The sequence below is a fragment of the Heloderma suspectum genome, chromosome 4 (genome assembly GCF_057233095.1).
Source record: "Heloderma suspectum isolate Gila_16-S chromosome 4, 16-S_ref, whole genome shotgun sequence".
Classification (NCBI taxonomy): Eukaryota; Metazoa; Chordata; class Lepidosauria; order Squamata; family Helodermatidae; genus Heloderma; species Heloderma suspectum.
The window spans coordinates 55,287,410-55,305,397 of record NC_139461.1 but is presented as its reverse complement, the minus strand read 5'-3'; the positions used below and the strand labels follow the sequence as shown (position 1 = coordinate 55,305,397).

At 43.2% G+C, this 17,988-nt stretch overlaps 1 protein-coding gene across 2 annotated transcripts in view; it reads left to right on the top strand.

The window, feature by feature from the left end:
- Positions 1–17,988, top strand: part of PI15 (peptidase inhibitor 15) — a 62,856-nt gene that overhangs the window by 27,316 nt on the left and 17,552 nt on the right. Inside the window, exons 1-2 of one of the 2 annotated variants that reach the window (XM_084848038.1) lie at positions 2,241–2,423; positions 2,923–3,254. In XM_084848038.1, the coding sequence (XP_084704164.1) occupies positions 2,982–3,254 (273 nt within the window). In that variant the 5' untranslated portion in view covers positions 2,241–2,423; positions 2,923–2,981. Of the gene's footprint in view, positions 1–2,240; positions 2,424–2,922; positions 3,255–17,988 lie in introns of those variants that run through there. The other variant, XM_084848039.1, reaches the window with a different exon arrangement.

Genomic DNA, 17,988 nt, shown 5'->3' with positions numbered 1-17,988 from the left:
ACAGCACTCACCTTCTTTCTTGCTGTCTTGGAGATAAAATGGTCTCTAAGGTAAAATCTGGCCACCCTATATAAAGCAGGGGTGCAGCCGTGCAGAACCTCAGGCCTAGGGCCTCATCTCGGGTTTCCCCAAAGGCCACGTCCCCTTCCCATAGGCCCACCCTCTTTCCCCTGACCCCTGATTGTTTGGTGGTTTCCTGGCTTTTGTACAGTTTTTTTCCTATTGTAAAAGGTTAAGAAGATTCTCCTAAGACTTAGTTACTGGCAGTAAAAGCTTTAAACTAAAGTATGCTGGAATTTTTGGATCTACCCCTTTTACATTTGGTCCCATCCTTTTGCCTTTTGCCCGGCCCTCTACTGGAATGTGGCTCCCAAGAGCTTCTCCAAAATGGAATTCAGCCCTCGGCCTGAAAGAGGTCCTGTGCCCCTGAGCTAAAGCATATGTAACTGGACACTGCAGGGCAGTAGTGGTCAACCTTTTCTGCTTCACAGTTTCAGCTAGGGATGTCAGAGAATTCCGCCACAGATCTCGGTGAGGCTGAATGCCAGTGCATTTGGCCCCTCGAAATCCATGGTGGAATGAAGCCCCCGCTCCCCCACGAAAGGCGCGCAGAACGGAGCACTTACCTGCTGCCGTCCGCGCTGACTTGCGGCCGCCATTCGCTTCTTCACCATAGCCGTGATAGGCTACGTAAATACTTACGTAGCCTATCACGGCTAACACAGGGACACCTTTTGCGGTGCTGGCCGGATTAGGATTTCGGGCGGAGGCGCTGAGCGCCTCCCCCCCACCACGAATCATCCCGTTGAAAAGGTAAGTGACTTTTGTACATCCCTAGTTTCAGCTAAATGTAGGAGATAGTGCCGCTCTAGTGAGTACTATGCTGCTTTCTGTATTTTTGCTCCCGGAGCTGAGCCGCTGAGACAAGCAGGAGTGTGGTTGACTCCCTGCCATAAGCAGTGACTTTTTGCCATAACCAGGCCCGTAGGTCCTCCTGCCTCTGTCCAGACTTCAACTGCTTGTGCCACAGTTGAAGCATCCAGGCCACCCATGCTGTGTGAAATAGAAACTGGGCAGATGGACCATGGTTATGATCCAGGAACACTGTTTTCATATTTGTCCAGTGTATTCCAAAATCATATCCCATGTTTAAACAAACCATTAAGCTTTATGTAGCAACAAGTCATTGAGTAGCCTGCTTTCAGCCTCTTGTTTGTATCTCCAGAAAGGTCCACAACAAAGTTCAAGTGCCATTGCTCTCAGCCTGTTCTTTTCACCACAGCACCATTCTTCCACAATGGCTGGAACACTGTATAGACCAGTGCTCTGGCCAACTGGGTAAGCATCTCTACATGTTGTGATAACTGCTGTCCTCTTTTTTTCTGTTGCTTCCATTACTTTCTTCTGTGAATAGCCTCGTTCCACTGACATCATGAAATATTTTTATTGAATGTTTGAGGGGCCTGCTCTTGACGATTTCCTCAGGCCTCTCAGACCTGGCACTGCTTCTGCCTAATATTGAAGGAGCTCCAATCTGTAACCCCATAATATGGGATTGCTGGCTCTGGGTCATTGGCGGCCTGTACTGCTGCTGTTGCATTCTTCACAGACCTGGTGTTGTGCCCTCAGCTTTTGCTGTAGAAGTGGCTGAACCGTTCCCTGCTTAAATAATTCCAACTATATTCCACTAAATGTGAACCAGATGTTTCCCTGACCCCCTTTCGCTTTCAAGTCGAGCGGCTTCTGTAGCTTTCCATAGGCAGGCATTCAGGTGGCTAACATCTCTCCCCAGTTATCAGTTTATTCATTCCCGCTTCGGAGTTGCCTGAATGAAAATAAACGATTAGCAGTGGTGCTTCAAGCATTAGCTTCACTCAGTAGTGACTGATCTACTAAGCCTTTTCTGTTGCTTTAAGCCCTCGAATGCACGTTCTGCAATCTTACTATATAAAGCTGAAAAACAAAATATGTGTGTTATTTGTCACAGGCACATAATTATTAGCACTAGGCGGCCAAACTGAATGTCAGCTGTGAACAAAAGAAAATTGTAGGGGGAATTGAAGGAGGCTGGAGGGAAGGCTTGATTTCTGTCTCTTTGTAGTCAGGGAGAAGGGGGTGTGAAACGATATCCTAATATCCTAGGGTAAAAAACAGATGGCACCCAATCGCTGTGTTTTCTGTCTAAAACTCCACCCCTTTCGTTTTAGCCATGCAAAAGACTCTTTGTAGCTTACTGTAACATATAAAAGCTGTTAGCAGCTCCTGCAGCCAGAGCTAGAAAGCTTGCAGAGTTTTTCTCTCTTTCTCTCTTTGAGGGTTTGTAATAAGACACACTCCTCTTTCCAAGTGGTCACACTAGAGCACAGAAAAGAACTGTTTAACTTGGAAGAACAATACACTAGGCTTTTTGGTTCTGCAAAGAGGTAAGCCATTGAGCTCAGTCACTTTGCTTTGCATGCATTTTTATTAATACACATCCCATTTTGCTGGACTCAATTTAACAGTACAAGTATGATAGTCTGTTTCCATGTCTTCTCGTGTTCCTTGCCTATCACTTTGCTTGTGAATCTTTATTAGGGTACAGAATGAGTGCAAAACTTATTCATAATAACCAGGTTGGTGTATCTTTTTTCATCTTCAGAATATTAGATGCTCTTCGCAGTGTCTCCAGTAGTTGTAGTAAGATGCCCAGTATGAATACTTTCTGTTGTATGTTATAGGGCAATTTGTGTGTATGGTTGCTAGGCGACCTGAGGAAGAGTGGAGCTTTATTTGACTTTCTGGAAACATCAAATTTTGTATTTGGTTGCATACTTTAATCAACTTGGGGGAGTAACTTGAGGGGAAGAGGGAAGTTCATCTGAGAAAGAAGGAGATGCAGTTTGATCCCAGTCACAGTCTTTAACCCTTTTTCCTTTACAGGTATTTTCTTTTCCCTTTTGGCTTAAAGTAGAGCTTCCTCCCCCTACAAAGTCCCCAGAATGATAGTATTTCCTGCAATCAGTGGTGCCCTCTTGATTTTCATTTTCTGTGAAACAAGTGCAATAGAGTTACCCAATTCCACTGACCTATTCCTGTCAGCCAATAATTACACTGATGCTGAAGCTGCCTTGAAAGCTCATCTGGATTCTGCAAACCTCCCCAAAACCAGGAGAAAACGATACATTTCGCAGAATGACATGATTGCCATTCTGGATTATCACAATCAAGTCAGAGGCAAAGTTTTCCCACCTGCATCTAACATGGAATATATGGTAAGAAGGCATTCGTTTAGTTCTTTACCCGTTTCTTAACTTTAGAAACTCTAGACTAGAAATGAAAGTATAAATCTGAGGTGTTATATTACTAAACTATGTCATTTCCTTTTTCTTTTGAAGTTAGCTAGGCCAATGGCTTTTGAAACCACTCTATGTGCTGAGCGATCCAGACCCCTCGGTTCTCCCTCCCTCCACCTGTGACGTAGACTTCTGGGTTGTGGCATATGCCACCATGCCACTACAACAGGCCTGCCTTGATGTGTGCATATTCTGAATGTAGATGATCTCTTGCATAGCTGATACATAGTGTACTGAATCAAAATAAATTTGATTCAGAAAAATACTGTTCTAGTTTACACAAATATACACAGTGTAAAAAAAAGGTACTTTAAGGCTGCAATCCATTGCACACTTATAAGGGAGTAAGCTCCATTGAACGCAGTAGCACTTACTTCTGAGTAAATATGCACATGATTGAGCTATACAATTTTTAAAGGTGAAGGTTGCCATCCCCTGGCTTTGTTGTCCCCTTACAAAAAATCCATTGTAAGTTCATTGGGGGCAAAAACCTGCCATTTTGTTTATTTCACTGTAGAGTGCCCCACACATTGATGGTACTATATACATAAATTATAATATAGAATCATGCTGAAAATTCTGAGGGAGGATTTCAATCTTCCTCTGCATGTTATGTCTGAATTTAGGATTGCTACAAAAAAAATCAAAGGATAGTCAGAATGATTGTGCCACCACAGTACTGGGATTCATTAAGAAATCTGACAGGGTCTGTCAGGAGGATTTGAATGAGGGTTATGAGTGACCAGCTCCTATAGTATAGCATCAGTAGTTTAGTATTCATGTAAGAATGCTCTATTGTTTTTTTTTTTAAAGGTTATGGTTTGTATTTTCTTTAGCCCTCCACCTATTAGGGGTAGTTTTTACATTTATGTTTTCTTTAATCCCCTCTTTTGAGAGAAAAAAGCCTGAAGGAGGCATGTTAACATCACAGGGGGTGGGCATATTAACACTGGAGATGGAGACAACTTTAATTATCATTCCCCCTTTCCAGTGAATCATGGGAACTGTATTTCTGTGAGAGGTATTACAAATATTTTAAAGAGAACTCTCATCCACTTCAGCAGACTACAGTTCCCAAGATTCTTGGGCAGGGGGTGCGTGCTTGGAAAAGACATGGCAGTTAACTCTTACAAAACCAATGGAAGTTTGTAGTGGGTTGGCTTAAGTTATAATGGGTTATCCTGCACTGTACCTAATGAAGAAATGACAGCAGTCTTGGGGCCTTTTATGTTATCTGTGAAACACAGCTTCTTTGTTTATATTGGTATCCCACCCTATCTTGAAGGCTTAGGCCACTTAGCAGATGTGAATTCTATACAGGGCCCCATGTCCCTTAAGATGCCAATAGTAAAAACAGATACAAATACACCCAGGGCAAAAAAGAAGAGAGAAGAGGAAGGATCAGGATAGAACAAAACTTTACAATATTCTCCACATGGGGTCTAATTTGTTTTTCTAAACATAAGAGAGGCGGAATATAAACCAGAGAAGGGACAACTCTCAGCTGACACACAAGGAGCTTGTCTGTAGATGGTATCTTTGCCTGTCTCCTCCTCTGTCTCAAAAGGCAGTTGATGTTACATGGCCACTGCGGTGGGGGAGAGCAAGCTGCTGTTTCCCTCTGGCTGCCCTTCATGCTACAGCAGTCATATCTAAGTCTGATAATCATATGGGCTGGGCAGATCACATGGTTCTTTCCCACACCAGCAGCACTGCTCCCCTCCCATGGAAGCTGTGGCAGTGTCCCACATGAACAGCAGATTTCCCTCCATCCATTATTATACTGTGTTTTGATATTAAGAGAGCCAGTGTGGTGCAGCAGTTAGAGTGTTGGACTGGGCCTCGGGAGATCCGGGTTCTAGTCCCCATTCAGGCATGAAGCTCACTTGGGTGACTTTTGGGCCATTTGAGGAAAAAATGGAGAGGAGGACGACTATGTAAGCTGCCTTGGGCTCCTTGCAAGAGGAAAAAAGGTGGGATATAAATGTAATAATAAAATTAAAAGAATATCAAAAACACATAGCAAGAAAGAGTGGTGTTCTTTTGATAATGACCCCCTTCTTGCTCCATTACAAACATTAGCTCACCATTTCCAGGAAAAGATATATTCCATGCAGAGGTGGGCAACTTGTGACCCTCCAGAGCTTTCGACCTACAACTCTCATCAGCCCTAGGCAGGCTTGTCCAGGTGAGGGACCATGGGAGTTGTAGGCCAAAACATCTGGAGGGTCACAAGTTATATTCCAGATTACTTTTTTAAGTTTGTGAAGTTTGTCATTTTCTGAATTGACAATTTCTTTTACCAGGTTTGGATTACCTTTGCTTTCAAAGCTTGTAGTGCCAGACATTTGACATTAAGTGCAGCACACTGGGATCAAGGATGTTGAGAGCCAGTAAATGCCCATATTCTTGTAATTCAGCCAACTATTACACCATTTCAGACCAAACATTTTACAGGACTCTACAGGACTGAAAACAATTAGATATGAGTGAGATTAACCTAACTTTTTTTTTTTTTTTTTACCCTATATCCTGCAATTTGAAAGAGTAGAAAAATATAGGTTAACTAGAGCCATGGCAGGACCAACTGATATGCAATAAAATGTTTTGTTCTATCAGTTGAAAATCTAGTGATGGTTTACATATTTCTCTCAGTGCATGGTTCCACAGCAAAGACTCAGTTGCACAACCAGATTCTGAGTGCCACTTAAACACTAAAGCCCAAGACATTTTCCTGCCTGAGGCAAAGGGCAAGATGGCATCCCACTCCATTCAATGTACAGAAGCTGACTGAACTTGCAAGAGGATTGTGACCTCCATCACAACAGAGGATAGCAGGCTAGTTTAGGAGGTACAGAACAGGCTGTGTGGCACAGCTCTATCCTCCAAGAGAGGGGAATGTCTCAGGGGGCTCAGAAGGAATGGCTTCAGAGACTGCACAAATTCCCTCACTTGGCTAATAGTAGGGCCAGCACTGACATTTAAGAATCTAAATTTGATGCTTCCTCATTCACTAATCCCCTTCATGGATCACTGCCTTGTTGTGGCGAAGGGGCTTGAGTAACTCAGTGAAGCCATAAGCTTTGCTGTGGCAAGGCCATCCAAGACGGACAGGTCATGGCGGAGAGTTCTGACAAAATGTGGTCCACTGGAGAAGGAAATGGCAACCAACTCCAGTATTCTTGCCAAGAAAACCCCATGGAACGTATCACAAGGCTAAAAGATATGACGCCGGAAGATGAGCCTCTCAGGTCGGAAGGTGTCCAATATACTACTGGGGAAGAGCAGAGGGAATTTCCAAGTAGCGCCAGAAAGACTGAAGCGGTTGGGCCAAAGCCGAAAGGACACTCAGCTCTGGATGTGTCTGGTGGTGAAAAGAAAGTCCGATGCTGTAAAGAACAATATTAGTTAGGAACCTGGAATGTAAGATCAATGAATCAAGGTAAGCTGGAGGTGGTCAAACATGAGATGGCAAGATGGAACATGGACATCTTGGGAAGCAGCGAACTAAAATGGACAAGCATGGGCGAATTTAATTCAGGTGACCATTGTATCTACTGCTGTGGGCAAGAATCCCTTAGAAGAAATGGAGTAGCACTCATAGTCAACAAAAGGGTGGGAAAAGCAGTACTGGGGTACAATATCAAAAACGATAGAATGATCTCAGTACGAATCCAAGGCAAACTATTCAACATCACAGTAATTCAAGTCTATGCCCCAACCACTGAGGCCAAAGAAGCTGAGGTTGATTGGTTCTATGAAGACCTACAACACCTTCTAGAACTAACACCAAAAAAAATGTCCTTTTCATCATAGGGGATTGGAATGCCAAAGCAGGAAGTCAAGAAATAACCGGGATAACAGGCAAGCATGGCCTTGGTGTACAAAATGAAGCAGGACAAAGGCTAATAGAGTTTTGCCAAGAGAACACGCTGATCACAGCAAACACTCTTTTCCAACAGCACAAGAGGCGACTCTACACATGGACATCACCAGATGGTCAATATCGAAATCAGATTGATTATGTACTTTGCAGCCAAAGATGAATAAGCTCTATACAGTCAGTAAAAACAAGACCTGGAGCTGACTGTGGCTCAGATCATGAGCTGCTTGTTGCAAAATTTTGGCTTAAATTGAAGAACGTAGGGAAAACCACATTCAGGTATGACCTAAATCATATCCCTTATGAATATACAGTGGAGGTGAGGAATAGATTTAAGGGATTAAACCTGATAGACAGAGTGCCTGAGGAACTATGGACGGAGGTCTGTAACATTGCTCAGGAGGCAGCAACTCAATCCATCCCCAAGAAAAAGAAATGCAAGAAAGCCAAGTGGCTGTCTGATGAGGCTTTACAAGTAGCCGAGGAAAGAAGGGAAGCGAAAAGCAAGGGAGAAAGGGGAAGATATATCCAACTGAATGCAGAGTTCCAGAGAATAGCAAGGAGAGACAAGAAGGCCTTCTTAAATGAACAATGCAAAGAAATTGAGGAAAACAATAGAATGGGAAAGACTAGAGATCTTTTCAAGAAAATCGGAGATATCAAGGGAACATTTTGTGCAAAGACGGGCATGATAAAGGACAAAGAAGGTAGGGACCTAGGGATGTCAGAGAATTCCGCCACGGATCTCGGTGAGGCCAAATGCCAGTGCATTCAGCCCCCCGAACTCCATGGCAGAACGGCCTGCCACCCCCCCGCCACCCCGCGGATCTCCCCCAGGATGAGACTCACCTGGGGTGGATCTTCCGGCCGGCGGTGGTGGCCGGTTTTCTTTCCGGCTGCCACCGCCGCCATTTCCAGGCTTGTGTGTAAAGAAAAAAAAAAGACGTGATAGGCTACGTAAAGATTTACGAAGCCTATCATGGCTAGGTTTTAAAAAAAGAAAAAAAAAGACGTGATAGGCATAGGCTACGTAAATCTTTACGTAGCCTATCATGGTTGGGTGGGTTTAAAAAAACAACCAACTGCGTATGCAAATGACGGCGGCTATGGCTGCCGCCATTTGCATACGCGATTGGTTGTTTTTTGTTTTTTTTTACCCAGAGCCCTCCGCGGCCAGAAATCCGGCTGCGGATGGCTCTGGCCTGGCCGGCTGCTCCGCAGAGCTGCCGCGGAGCCCAGCCGGCCGTTCAAGGATTCTGGGGGGAGGAACGGAGCGCCTCCCCCCCGGCCAGAATTCGGGGGGGAGGGACGGAACGCCTCCCCCCCACCATCAACATAATCCACGAAAGGTAAGTCACTTTTGTACATCCCTACAGGGACTTGACAGAAGCAGATGAGATTAAGAAGAGGTGGAAAGAATACACAGAAGAACTATACAGGAAAGATCTGAATGTCCCTGATAGCCATGACAGTACGGTCACTGAACTTGAGCCAGACATCCTAGAGAGTGAAGTCAAGTGGGCCTTAGGAAGCATTACTAACAACAAAGCTAGCGGAGATGACAGTCTTCCAGCTGAGCTATTTAAAATCCTACAAGATGATGCTGTTAAAGTGCTGCACTCAATATGCCAACAAATTTGGAACACTCAACAGTGGCCACAAGACTGGAAAGGTCAATTTCCATTCCAATGCCAAAGAAGGGCAATGCCAAAGAGTTTTCAAACTACCATACAATTGCACTCATTTCACATGCCAGCAAGGTTATGCTCAAAATCCTACAAGCTAGGCTTCAGCAGTATGTGAACTGAGAACTACCGGAAGTACAAGCGGGGTTCCGAAGAGGCAGAGGAACTAGAGATCAAATTGCCAACATTCGCTGGATGATGGAGAAAGCAAGAGAATTCCAGAAAAACATCTATTTCTGCTTCATTGACTACGCTAAAGCCTTTAATTGTGTGGATCACAACAAACTGTGGCAAATACTTAAAGAGATGGGAGTACCAGACCACCTTACCTGTCTCCTGAGAAACCTGTACGAGGGTCAAGAAGCAACAGTAAGAACCAGATATGGAACAACTGTTTGGTTCAAAACATGGGAAAGGAGTACAACAAGGCTGCATATTGTCGCCCTGCGTATTTAACTTATATGCAGAGTACATAATGAGACACACCAGGTTGGATGAATCACAGGTCGGAATTAAGATTGCTGGGAGAATTATCAACAATCTCAGATATGCAGACGATACCACCCTAATGGGAGAAAGCGAAGAGGATCTAAAGAGCCTCTTGTTGAGGGTGAAAGAGGAGAGTGCAAAAACTGGTTTGAAACTCAACATTAAAAAAGCTAAGATCATGGCATCTGGCCCCATCACTTCCTGGCATATGGAAGGGGAAGAAATGGAAGCTGTGACAGATTTTATTTTCTTGGGCTCCAAGATCACCACAGATGGTGACTGTAGCCATGAAATTCAAAGACGCTTGCTCCTTGGGAGGAAAGCTATGGCAACAGCATAGTAAGAAGCAGAGACATCACCTTGCCGACAAAGGTCCGTATAATCAAAGCGATGGTTTTTCCAGTAGTAATGTATGGCTGCGAGAGCTGGACTGTAAGGAAGGCTGAGCGCTGAAGAATTGATGCTTTCGAACTGTGGTGCTGGAGAAGACTCTGACGAGTCCCCTGGACTGCAAGGAGGTCAAATCAGTCAATCCTAAAGGAAATCAACCCTGACTGCTCATTGGAAGGACAGATCCTGAAGCTGAAGCTCAAATATTTTGGCCACCTTATGCAAAGAGAAAACTCCCTGGAAAAGACCCTGATGCTGGGAAAGATTGAAGGCAAAAGGAGAAGGGGACGGCAGAGGATGAGATGGCTAGATAGTATCACCGATGAAATGAATATGAACTTGAGCATGCTCCGGGAGAGAGCGGAGGACAAGAAGGCCTGGCGTGCTATGGTCCACGGGGTCACGAAAAGTCGGATATGACCTAACGACTGAACAACATTCACTAATAATATAAGGGGAGTTCAGATGACCCCCCTCCCCACTGTACTTTCAAAAAATGTATGAGAGGGGTCGTGGATTTGTGCAGCCTAGCACTGCCCCCTGCTGTGACTGGCCCTGGTGGCATCCCCACTTGCTGTCTGTGTGTTCAGCATCCATGGGAAGGAGCTCAGTGATATAAATACATAAAATCCCTTCTACTGAATGGATGGCAAGGGTGGCACGCATGACCCTCCTCATGTGTTCCTTGAACCTGTGGAGGCATTGTCTGAGGTACTGTAATCTGAGATAAGAGGCTTCTTCACACAGAGCTTTTACCCTCCTATTGAGATTGCTCACTCACTGAAGTTTGCTGGCCCTTTAAATGACATCATGAACCTCCAGGGCATCTCCTGCACTAAATTAGCTTTATTCCATTTTTAAATAGATCAGAGGTAATGTGCTATCAAATTACCCCACTTGTGTTCCTCCTGAGTTCCCTCTATGAAAAAGGAAAAGCTGCAAGAAGAGGAGCGAGATCAATGACACATATGGAAGACTCCAATAAGGGGAAAAGAGGCGGGGGGGGGGGAGAAGCATGTGTAAAGGGAGTCCATTGTGATCCTGCATTTAAAATGGAAGCAGAAAGCCCTGTTTTAAATGTGGGATTTTAGGCTGGTGTAGAGATGCTCAATGTGCTGAGTCTTTCCCAGCCTGGTGCCCTCCAGATGTTTTGGTCAACAACACCCAGAATTCCTGATTAGCCATGCTGGCTGGGGCTGATGGGAGCTGAAGATCCAAAACATCTGGAGGGCACCAGGTTGAGAAAGGCAAGCAATATAAGCCACATGCAAAAAGACCAGCATAACCTACAAGCCTTGCCGTGCCCATTAGAAGCCAAGTGACTGGGTTGCCACTGGCCCAGATGGAAGCAGCCAGAGACTTAGGTGTGTGTGGAAGAGAGGCAGGAAGAGAGGTGTGTGTGTGTGCATGTATGTGTGCTAAGAGAGATGAGTGCTGTGAAGGGAGGACTGGGATGGGAAGAAAAGGCAGGAGGGAAGGCAGCAGGGAACTCTGGAGAAGCCTGAGGAGGAAGTGATGGGACCCCATGGGGTGCGTAAACAGAGAAAGAGAGCTGGAGATCTGTGGGGAAGAGGGAGAGGCAGCACAGAGGAGCCTGGGGGACAGGCAGAGTGGCAGAGAACAGAAGCAGGTGTGGCAGAAGAAACTCATCTGCTTCTTCTACCATACCTGTCACACCACCAGCAGGATTGAAAACCTGGCCAACCCCAGACCTGGTCAGATCTGCTGGGTGATCTCCTTGGTGGCTGGGCCTGAAACTCCAACATTTATCTGAGCCACAGCCAGGTGTGTGGCAGAGGCTAAAGCTGTGGATTTCCTAATACTCTGAGGGCTCTTGGATATGAGCTGAACCAGAAACTCCACCTCGAAACTTACCTCCGCCCCACTCATGAGCTGAAAAACTTCACCCACCAGGGCCTGGGAACTGGCCAGTTTTGCTTCCTTTAAGGGGCCAGCTCATTTTAGAGCTTCCCAGCAGGCTGTAAGGGTGAAACCAGCCACTTGTAGCCATTCAAGCAAGGACTTGTCTTCAGGTTTCTCCTAGTTTTTCCCCTACAGAACACTTTGACTTGGTTTGCACACAAGGATAATCCAGAGTTGAGTATTGGTCAAATTGTGGGCTGTCATTGAATCATGGGTTGTCATTACATGCAAACCCTGCACTATGGTTTAACTATGGGTTGTTAATGACAAACAAGCCAAAGTTAACACCCCAACAGCAAACTGTGTGTTCTTTTCCTGGGTTGTATGTGGCAATAAATGGGCTGGCTGGCTATTTTTCCACTTGAGAAATCCTCCCTCTAAGTGAACTGTATTGTATAATGAGTTTGGGGGACCAAGAAGTTTCTTTTGTTCCTCACCCAGAAGATGCCACACTACATTATTGTGTCCAATGCTCTGTGGAAGTTTAGACAAAAATTCATATCATGAGAAATGCTTTTGGGATTGCAGTTTATGATTTCTTTCTTCTGGTAGCCACAGTGCATATGAAATGAATTATACTTAAATATAATCAGACATAATTATTTTGGGGCTCAGGAATTGAAAACGCTAAGTGTGTGTTCTAGTCTCCAGCCTAGGAAAAACGCTGTTGCTTGGGTTCATTGTCCCAAACTCCCAGTCTATTTAATCAGGGCTTAAATTGAACCAGATCTCACGGATCAATCTTGAAGCGTTCGTTACTGAGGCTCATCTTTGGAATAAGTGGTGCTGAATATAAAATGAATAAGTTTGCCTAGACCCATCCCAGAAAAGAATGTTTATGCAGAATTAAGAAAAAATCAAGACATTTTTTCTTGCAGGGATATTTGTGAATACAGAATTATGTATGCTATAGTTTTCTCTCCACCAAGGAAAACATAATAAATCCTCCAGCCAAGTTGATGTGGCCTGGTCATTTTAACTGACAGAATAATTAAAGAGCCATTTCCAGTGCTTAACTTCAGCCAGAGTCTTGCAGGCATTAGCTCCAGTAATCTGTTTCAGTAATCTGTTCTTAGACTCTGGAAACTGAGAGTCCTATCTCATTTCAGAGCTGGGAGTCTTTTGCCTTACACGTGAAGTCTAGGTGTGGGAGAAAATGCTTCTGTAGAATGCCGGCCCAAATTCTGCTGGCATTAGAAAGCAGAGTTTTTTGGCAGGTTTGAGCTCAAGCATATTGTTTCTGATATATTAAATGCAGTGGTGAGTGTGGAGCAAGTACAGAAAGTAGTGCTAATGCTGGCTCCTTTTTTTTTTTTAGCATGGGCATGTCTAAACAATATTTTCTGGTGAAACTGGAAAAACAGGAGGTTTGGTCAGCTATTGTAGTTCCATCATTTTGAAATGTTGATACAGAAATTTGGTAGCAATTCTTTGACTCACAGCACTTACATCATGGGTGGGCAACTTTATTTATTTATTTATTTACAATATTTGCATACTGCTCCACATCCAAAGATTTTGGAGCGGTGAACAGCAGGTAGGGTAAAAGAATAAAAACCATGTTAAAATAACTGCTATTTTTAAAAATAAACTGAGTTCTGATAGAACTGTGGCCGGTCAGTCAAGGAAGGCTTTCTGAAATAGCAATGTTTTCAGGAGGCGCCAGAAGCAACACAATGTTGGCACTTGCCTGACCTCCAAAGGCAGGGAATTCCATAGGAAGGGGCCACCACGCTGAAGGCTCTTCTCCTGGTGGACTCCAATCGGGCCATGGGTCCATGTGGAACTACCAGGAGCATTCCCTGTGATGACCTCAGTGACCAGGCAGGTTGGCAAGGGAGAAGGAGCTCTTTCACATATCCTGCTCCCAAGTTGTTTAGGGCTTTGTACACTAGTACTAGAACATTAAACCAGGCCCAGTAGCGAATAGGCTTTTTGGCCTTCCATGTTTTTTGGCATACAGGTCCCATTATCCCTCACCATTGGTTATGCTGGCAAGAGCTAATGGGAGGTGTAGGCCAAAACATCTGGAGGGCCACAGATTGCCCATCCCTTATTTATATGAATGAGTATGATGCATTTTCATGATACATACATTGTCATATTTGTGTACAACTGTTGGCAGTATCATGACATTTTAATTCACTTGCACTAAATCAGCATCACTTTTGTGAGCCCAGCACACTCTTGCCAGAGGTTTGAACTGATTGCTTGCAGAGGGCTTTTGAAATTAGGCCAAGGGCTGCCAGATGCAGCTCTTGGACAACAGGTTGTCCATTCCTGGTATAGGCTGTATGAAAATATGGTACAGTGCCACTGAAGACTATTCACCTCAGAGCTCGTAAGAAGAAAGGGAAAGCATCAGCACAGGAATCTAGAGAAACCTCTAAAGGTACCCTTGAGTCTTAAGTTTATTAAGACTCACCATATTTCAAGTTAGAAGAACGTTTTTGAGGGGCGACTGAAACAGTTTAGCCAAGCAATTTTGGATGCTATCTGCTAAAACAACCTTATCAAAAGTAGCAGAGGGCATGTGGCATTGCTTCTACAATACTACTAGTAATTTAAGCTTAAATCTATTTTAAATAGTCCCTTAAATCTATTCTTCACCTCCACTGCATATTCATGAGGAATATTCGTGAGCTCATATCTAACTGATCTGTGGGTCTTCCCTATTCTCTTTAGTCTGATTCTAAATTGTGCAATAAGAAGTTCGTGATCTGAACTACAATCAGCTCCAGGTCTTGTTTTTACCAACTGCATAGATGTCTGCCACCTTTGGCTACAAGGGATGTATTCAATCTGATTTTGGTGTTGACCATCACCAAAATAATGGTCTTTATACATAGACCATTTGGTGAAGTCTATGTATAAAGTCATCTCTTAGGTTGTTGGAAGAGAGTGTTTGTTATGCACAGTGAGTTGTCTTGGCAAAATTCTATCAGCTTATGCCCTGCTTCATTTTGTTCTCCCAGACCATGCTTGCCTGTAATTCCAGGTGTCGTTTGACTACCCACCTTAGCATTCCAGTCTCCTGTAATGAAAATAACATCTCTTTTTGGCGTGCTATCCAGTAGGTGCTGCAGATCCTCATAGAACTGATCTACTTCTGCTTCTTCAGCACCTGTGGTTGGGGTGTATATTTGGATCACTGTGATGTTAAATGGCTTACCCTGAATTTGAATTGAGATCATTCTGTCATTGATTTTTTGGATTGTATCCAAGCACTGCTTTAGCCACTTTATTATTAATTATGAAGGCTACTCCATTTCTTCTTTGGTCCTCTTGTCCACAGTAGTAGATCTGGTGGTCATTTGATGTGAAGTGGCCCATTCCAGTCCATTTCAGTTTACTGACATCTTCTTCTCTAGAGCTCATAAATATGAGGATAGGTACTGAGAATAATTCCCTGTGTGCTGTTATTGTTCACACTTGATGCACAGAAGTAATAGCTAACAAGGTTCTCATTTGATCTTACAAATTGTGATGAATAAGGATTGGCAAGAATGTTGTTTCATCCACATTTTTAAGCAAACCAACCTATTTTGTACTTCCCAGACTAGCATGTGGTTTGGAATACAGTTATCCTTCAAATTACACACCTTTCTGAATTTTGCCACGTAGTTCTTGGCTCAAAATGTGTGTACAACAATGTGTATATTAGGGAAAATTGTATACAAAATGCATATATTAGGAAAAATGTGATGCGAAAATAAGTATCAGTGTTGGTGCATTTTGGTTTTTTTAAAAAAATCAGACTGATGTGGAAATTGGATGAAACAGACTTATGACTGAATATATACAAAAGTGACATATACCAGAAACAGACTGATTTACCCAACCCTAGATATGAGATATAGGGAATGACTTAACCTATAAACCCTAAATAACTTGAGTGCCACATCTCTTGGAGGTTAAGATGCTCTTAAGTTCTTCATGGAATGCTGCAGGAAGCCAATGCATACTCTGGAACACCTGCCAGTAACCTGATCCTGCCAGTCTAGTCCTCAGGAGATGAATTACTATGTTCTACAGCAGCGCCACATATAAAGTTTCATTTCATTGCAGCTTTCAGTGAATGCATTTTAATATTACAAATAGGCTGGATAAGCAGAAATCCTGTTACCTACTGAGTAAAGAATTCACAAAATTCTGAAAGGGCCATTGTTTTATTATACAAGAATAATGTTTATTTTGAAGTTACAGAAGCATCTTGGATGGCCACAGATTGCTGACAAGCACTTGAAAAGGATGTCCATCACCATGACAAAGTAGAACAGGGATGATGAGAGCTTCTTTGTCCCAGGAATGTAATTTGGGCAGCTCTTTGGCAAAGAACTTGCTTAATTCCAGCTTGGATTGTGCAGTATGGATACTCAGCACTTCCCAACATTTCCTAGGAGGAAACATGTTCCTTTTCTAAGACCCTTATCAGTAACATTGACTTATTTTGAATAGAAGATTCAGATGTAGGGGAAACAGGGTATGTCCCAAAGTTAATTTTAACAGCTGTACACTTTTTTATTGCTGTTTCATATGGACAAGGACTTTACGTATATAAATACATATCCTTTTCATTGAATAGTAGGAGGTGGCACTCCAGTATCAATGGTTTTCTTGCTCCTGTGATTGACCATATGTATTTTGGAACTGTGCTGTGCCATTTGTTACAAACGGAACCAACGAAGTCACTTCAGAAACAACACTGCTCACTCTAGAGTTCAGGAAATGGATCAAAACCAAATAAGGAAGTGAAAGAGAAAGAAATAGGGCAAGAATTATGGGGATTTCATCAACGTTGGAAGGAAAACCTAAAGTATTTGTTATACCTCCGTTTTCTTTTCAGTACCACTGTGACATCCAATTTGAGATCTGGTATAAATGCCCTTAGGAATTAGTATCCTCATAGTTTTCTACCCCCTGGCAACAATGTAACTTTCACCACTTTCATTTGGATGATGGGTGGGGAAACTCTCTACATCAGTAGTGGCTGGTGGTGGTCAACAGTGAGGATGGGGAAACTCAGTATGTGATGGAGAATTTTCATCTGGTGTGTTCTACTAAACTAAATGGCCAGGAGGATGCAAATGCATCACATGAATGCTAATCCCTATAGTGAGTTAGTCTGGCTCTGAGATAGGCAGGCCATGTTAAATAAATTACAGTGATAAAACTGATTTAGAGCACAATGGTTGCTGATTCCCCTTCATGGATCACTGCCTTGTTGTGGCGAAGGGGCTTGCGTAACTCAGTGAAGCCATAAGCTATGCCGTGCAGGGCCACCCAAGACCCTTTTACTATGGCTCTGCACTTCTACAGTAGGCTCCAGCGGCCCTAGGAAAACTAGCATGGCATCTTAAGAACTGGACAATGGGGTCGGGGGGGGGGGCAAATCAGGCTGCCCATCCCATTGGCTGCTTTCATAAGAGATGTTTATAGTGGATTATGTATGTCCAGGATCCATGTGGCATGCTTAGAAACAAAACATCTACAGTTTTCTATTGTGCAAGATGTCATGCCTCCAAGGCAAGAATGTGAATGCTCTGTTTGCCCAAGTTAAAGATAGCAACTGGTGATCAATAGGCACATATTTAATATTCTAAGTTCACAGGAGATGGAAGATGTGAGCTCTGAAAGAATTTATAGGAACTAACGTGAGAATTTAAAATGGCACTTTCCCATATTAAGTACCACATCTATCATTCACATGTTCAAAAAAATAAAGCTGCATTATAGGGGACAAAAGATGCTCTTCATGACACTTGTTAAAATGTCCACTGCAAACCGCCCAGAGAGCTTCAGCTATGGGGTAGTATAGAAATATAATAAATGAAATGAAATGAATGAAATGTAATTGATTCCAGTGGAATTGACTGAAAAGACTTATTGCAGCAATAAAACATGCTCCACTGCATGTTGCAGTAATGTTCCATTGACATTCCAAGGCAGATGCTGTAGTGTTCCAAAAGGGTGCCAATCATTTTAAAGCCAAATAATCCAGCATGAATGTTTGTGACTTAACAGGCTGGATAAAAACCAAGATGCTGTCTTGGAAGTAAAGATGAAATTCTTAACATCTTAAGTCTCTGTTGGTGATATATTTTTCCTTTCCCCAATATGACTGGTAGGGCAAGATGACAGTTAATCCTTTTTGGAAAATATCTTTTTTTATTTACTCAGTAGTATTGTGCTTCTAGGGCACTCCAACTGGCTCCTACTGCTTAAAAAAAAATACATAGTTTACAAAATCACACACTTAAAATAGCCAATTAATATACCAGTT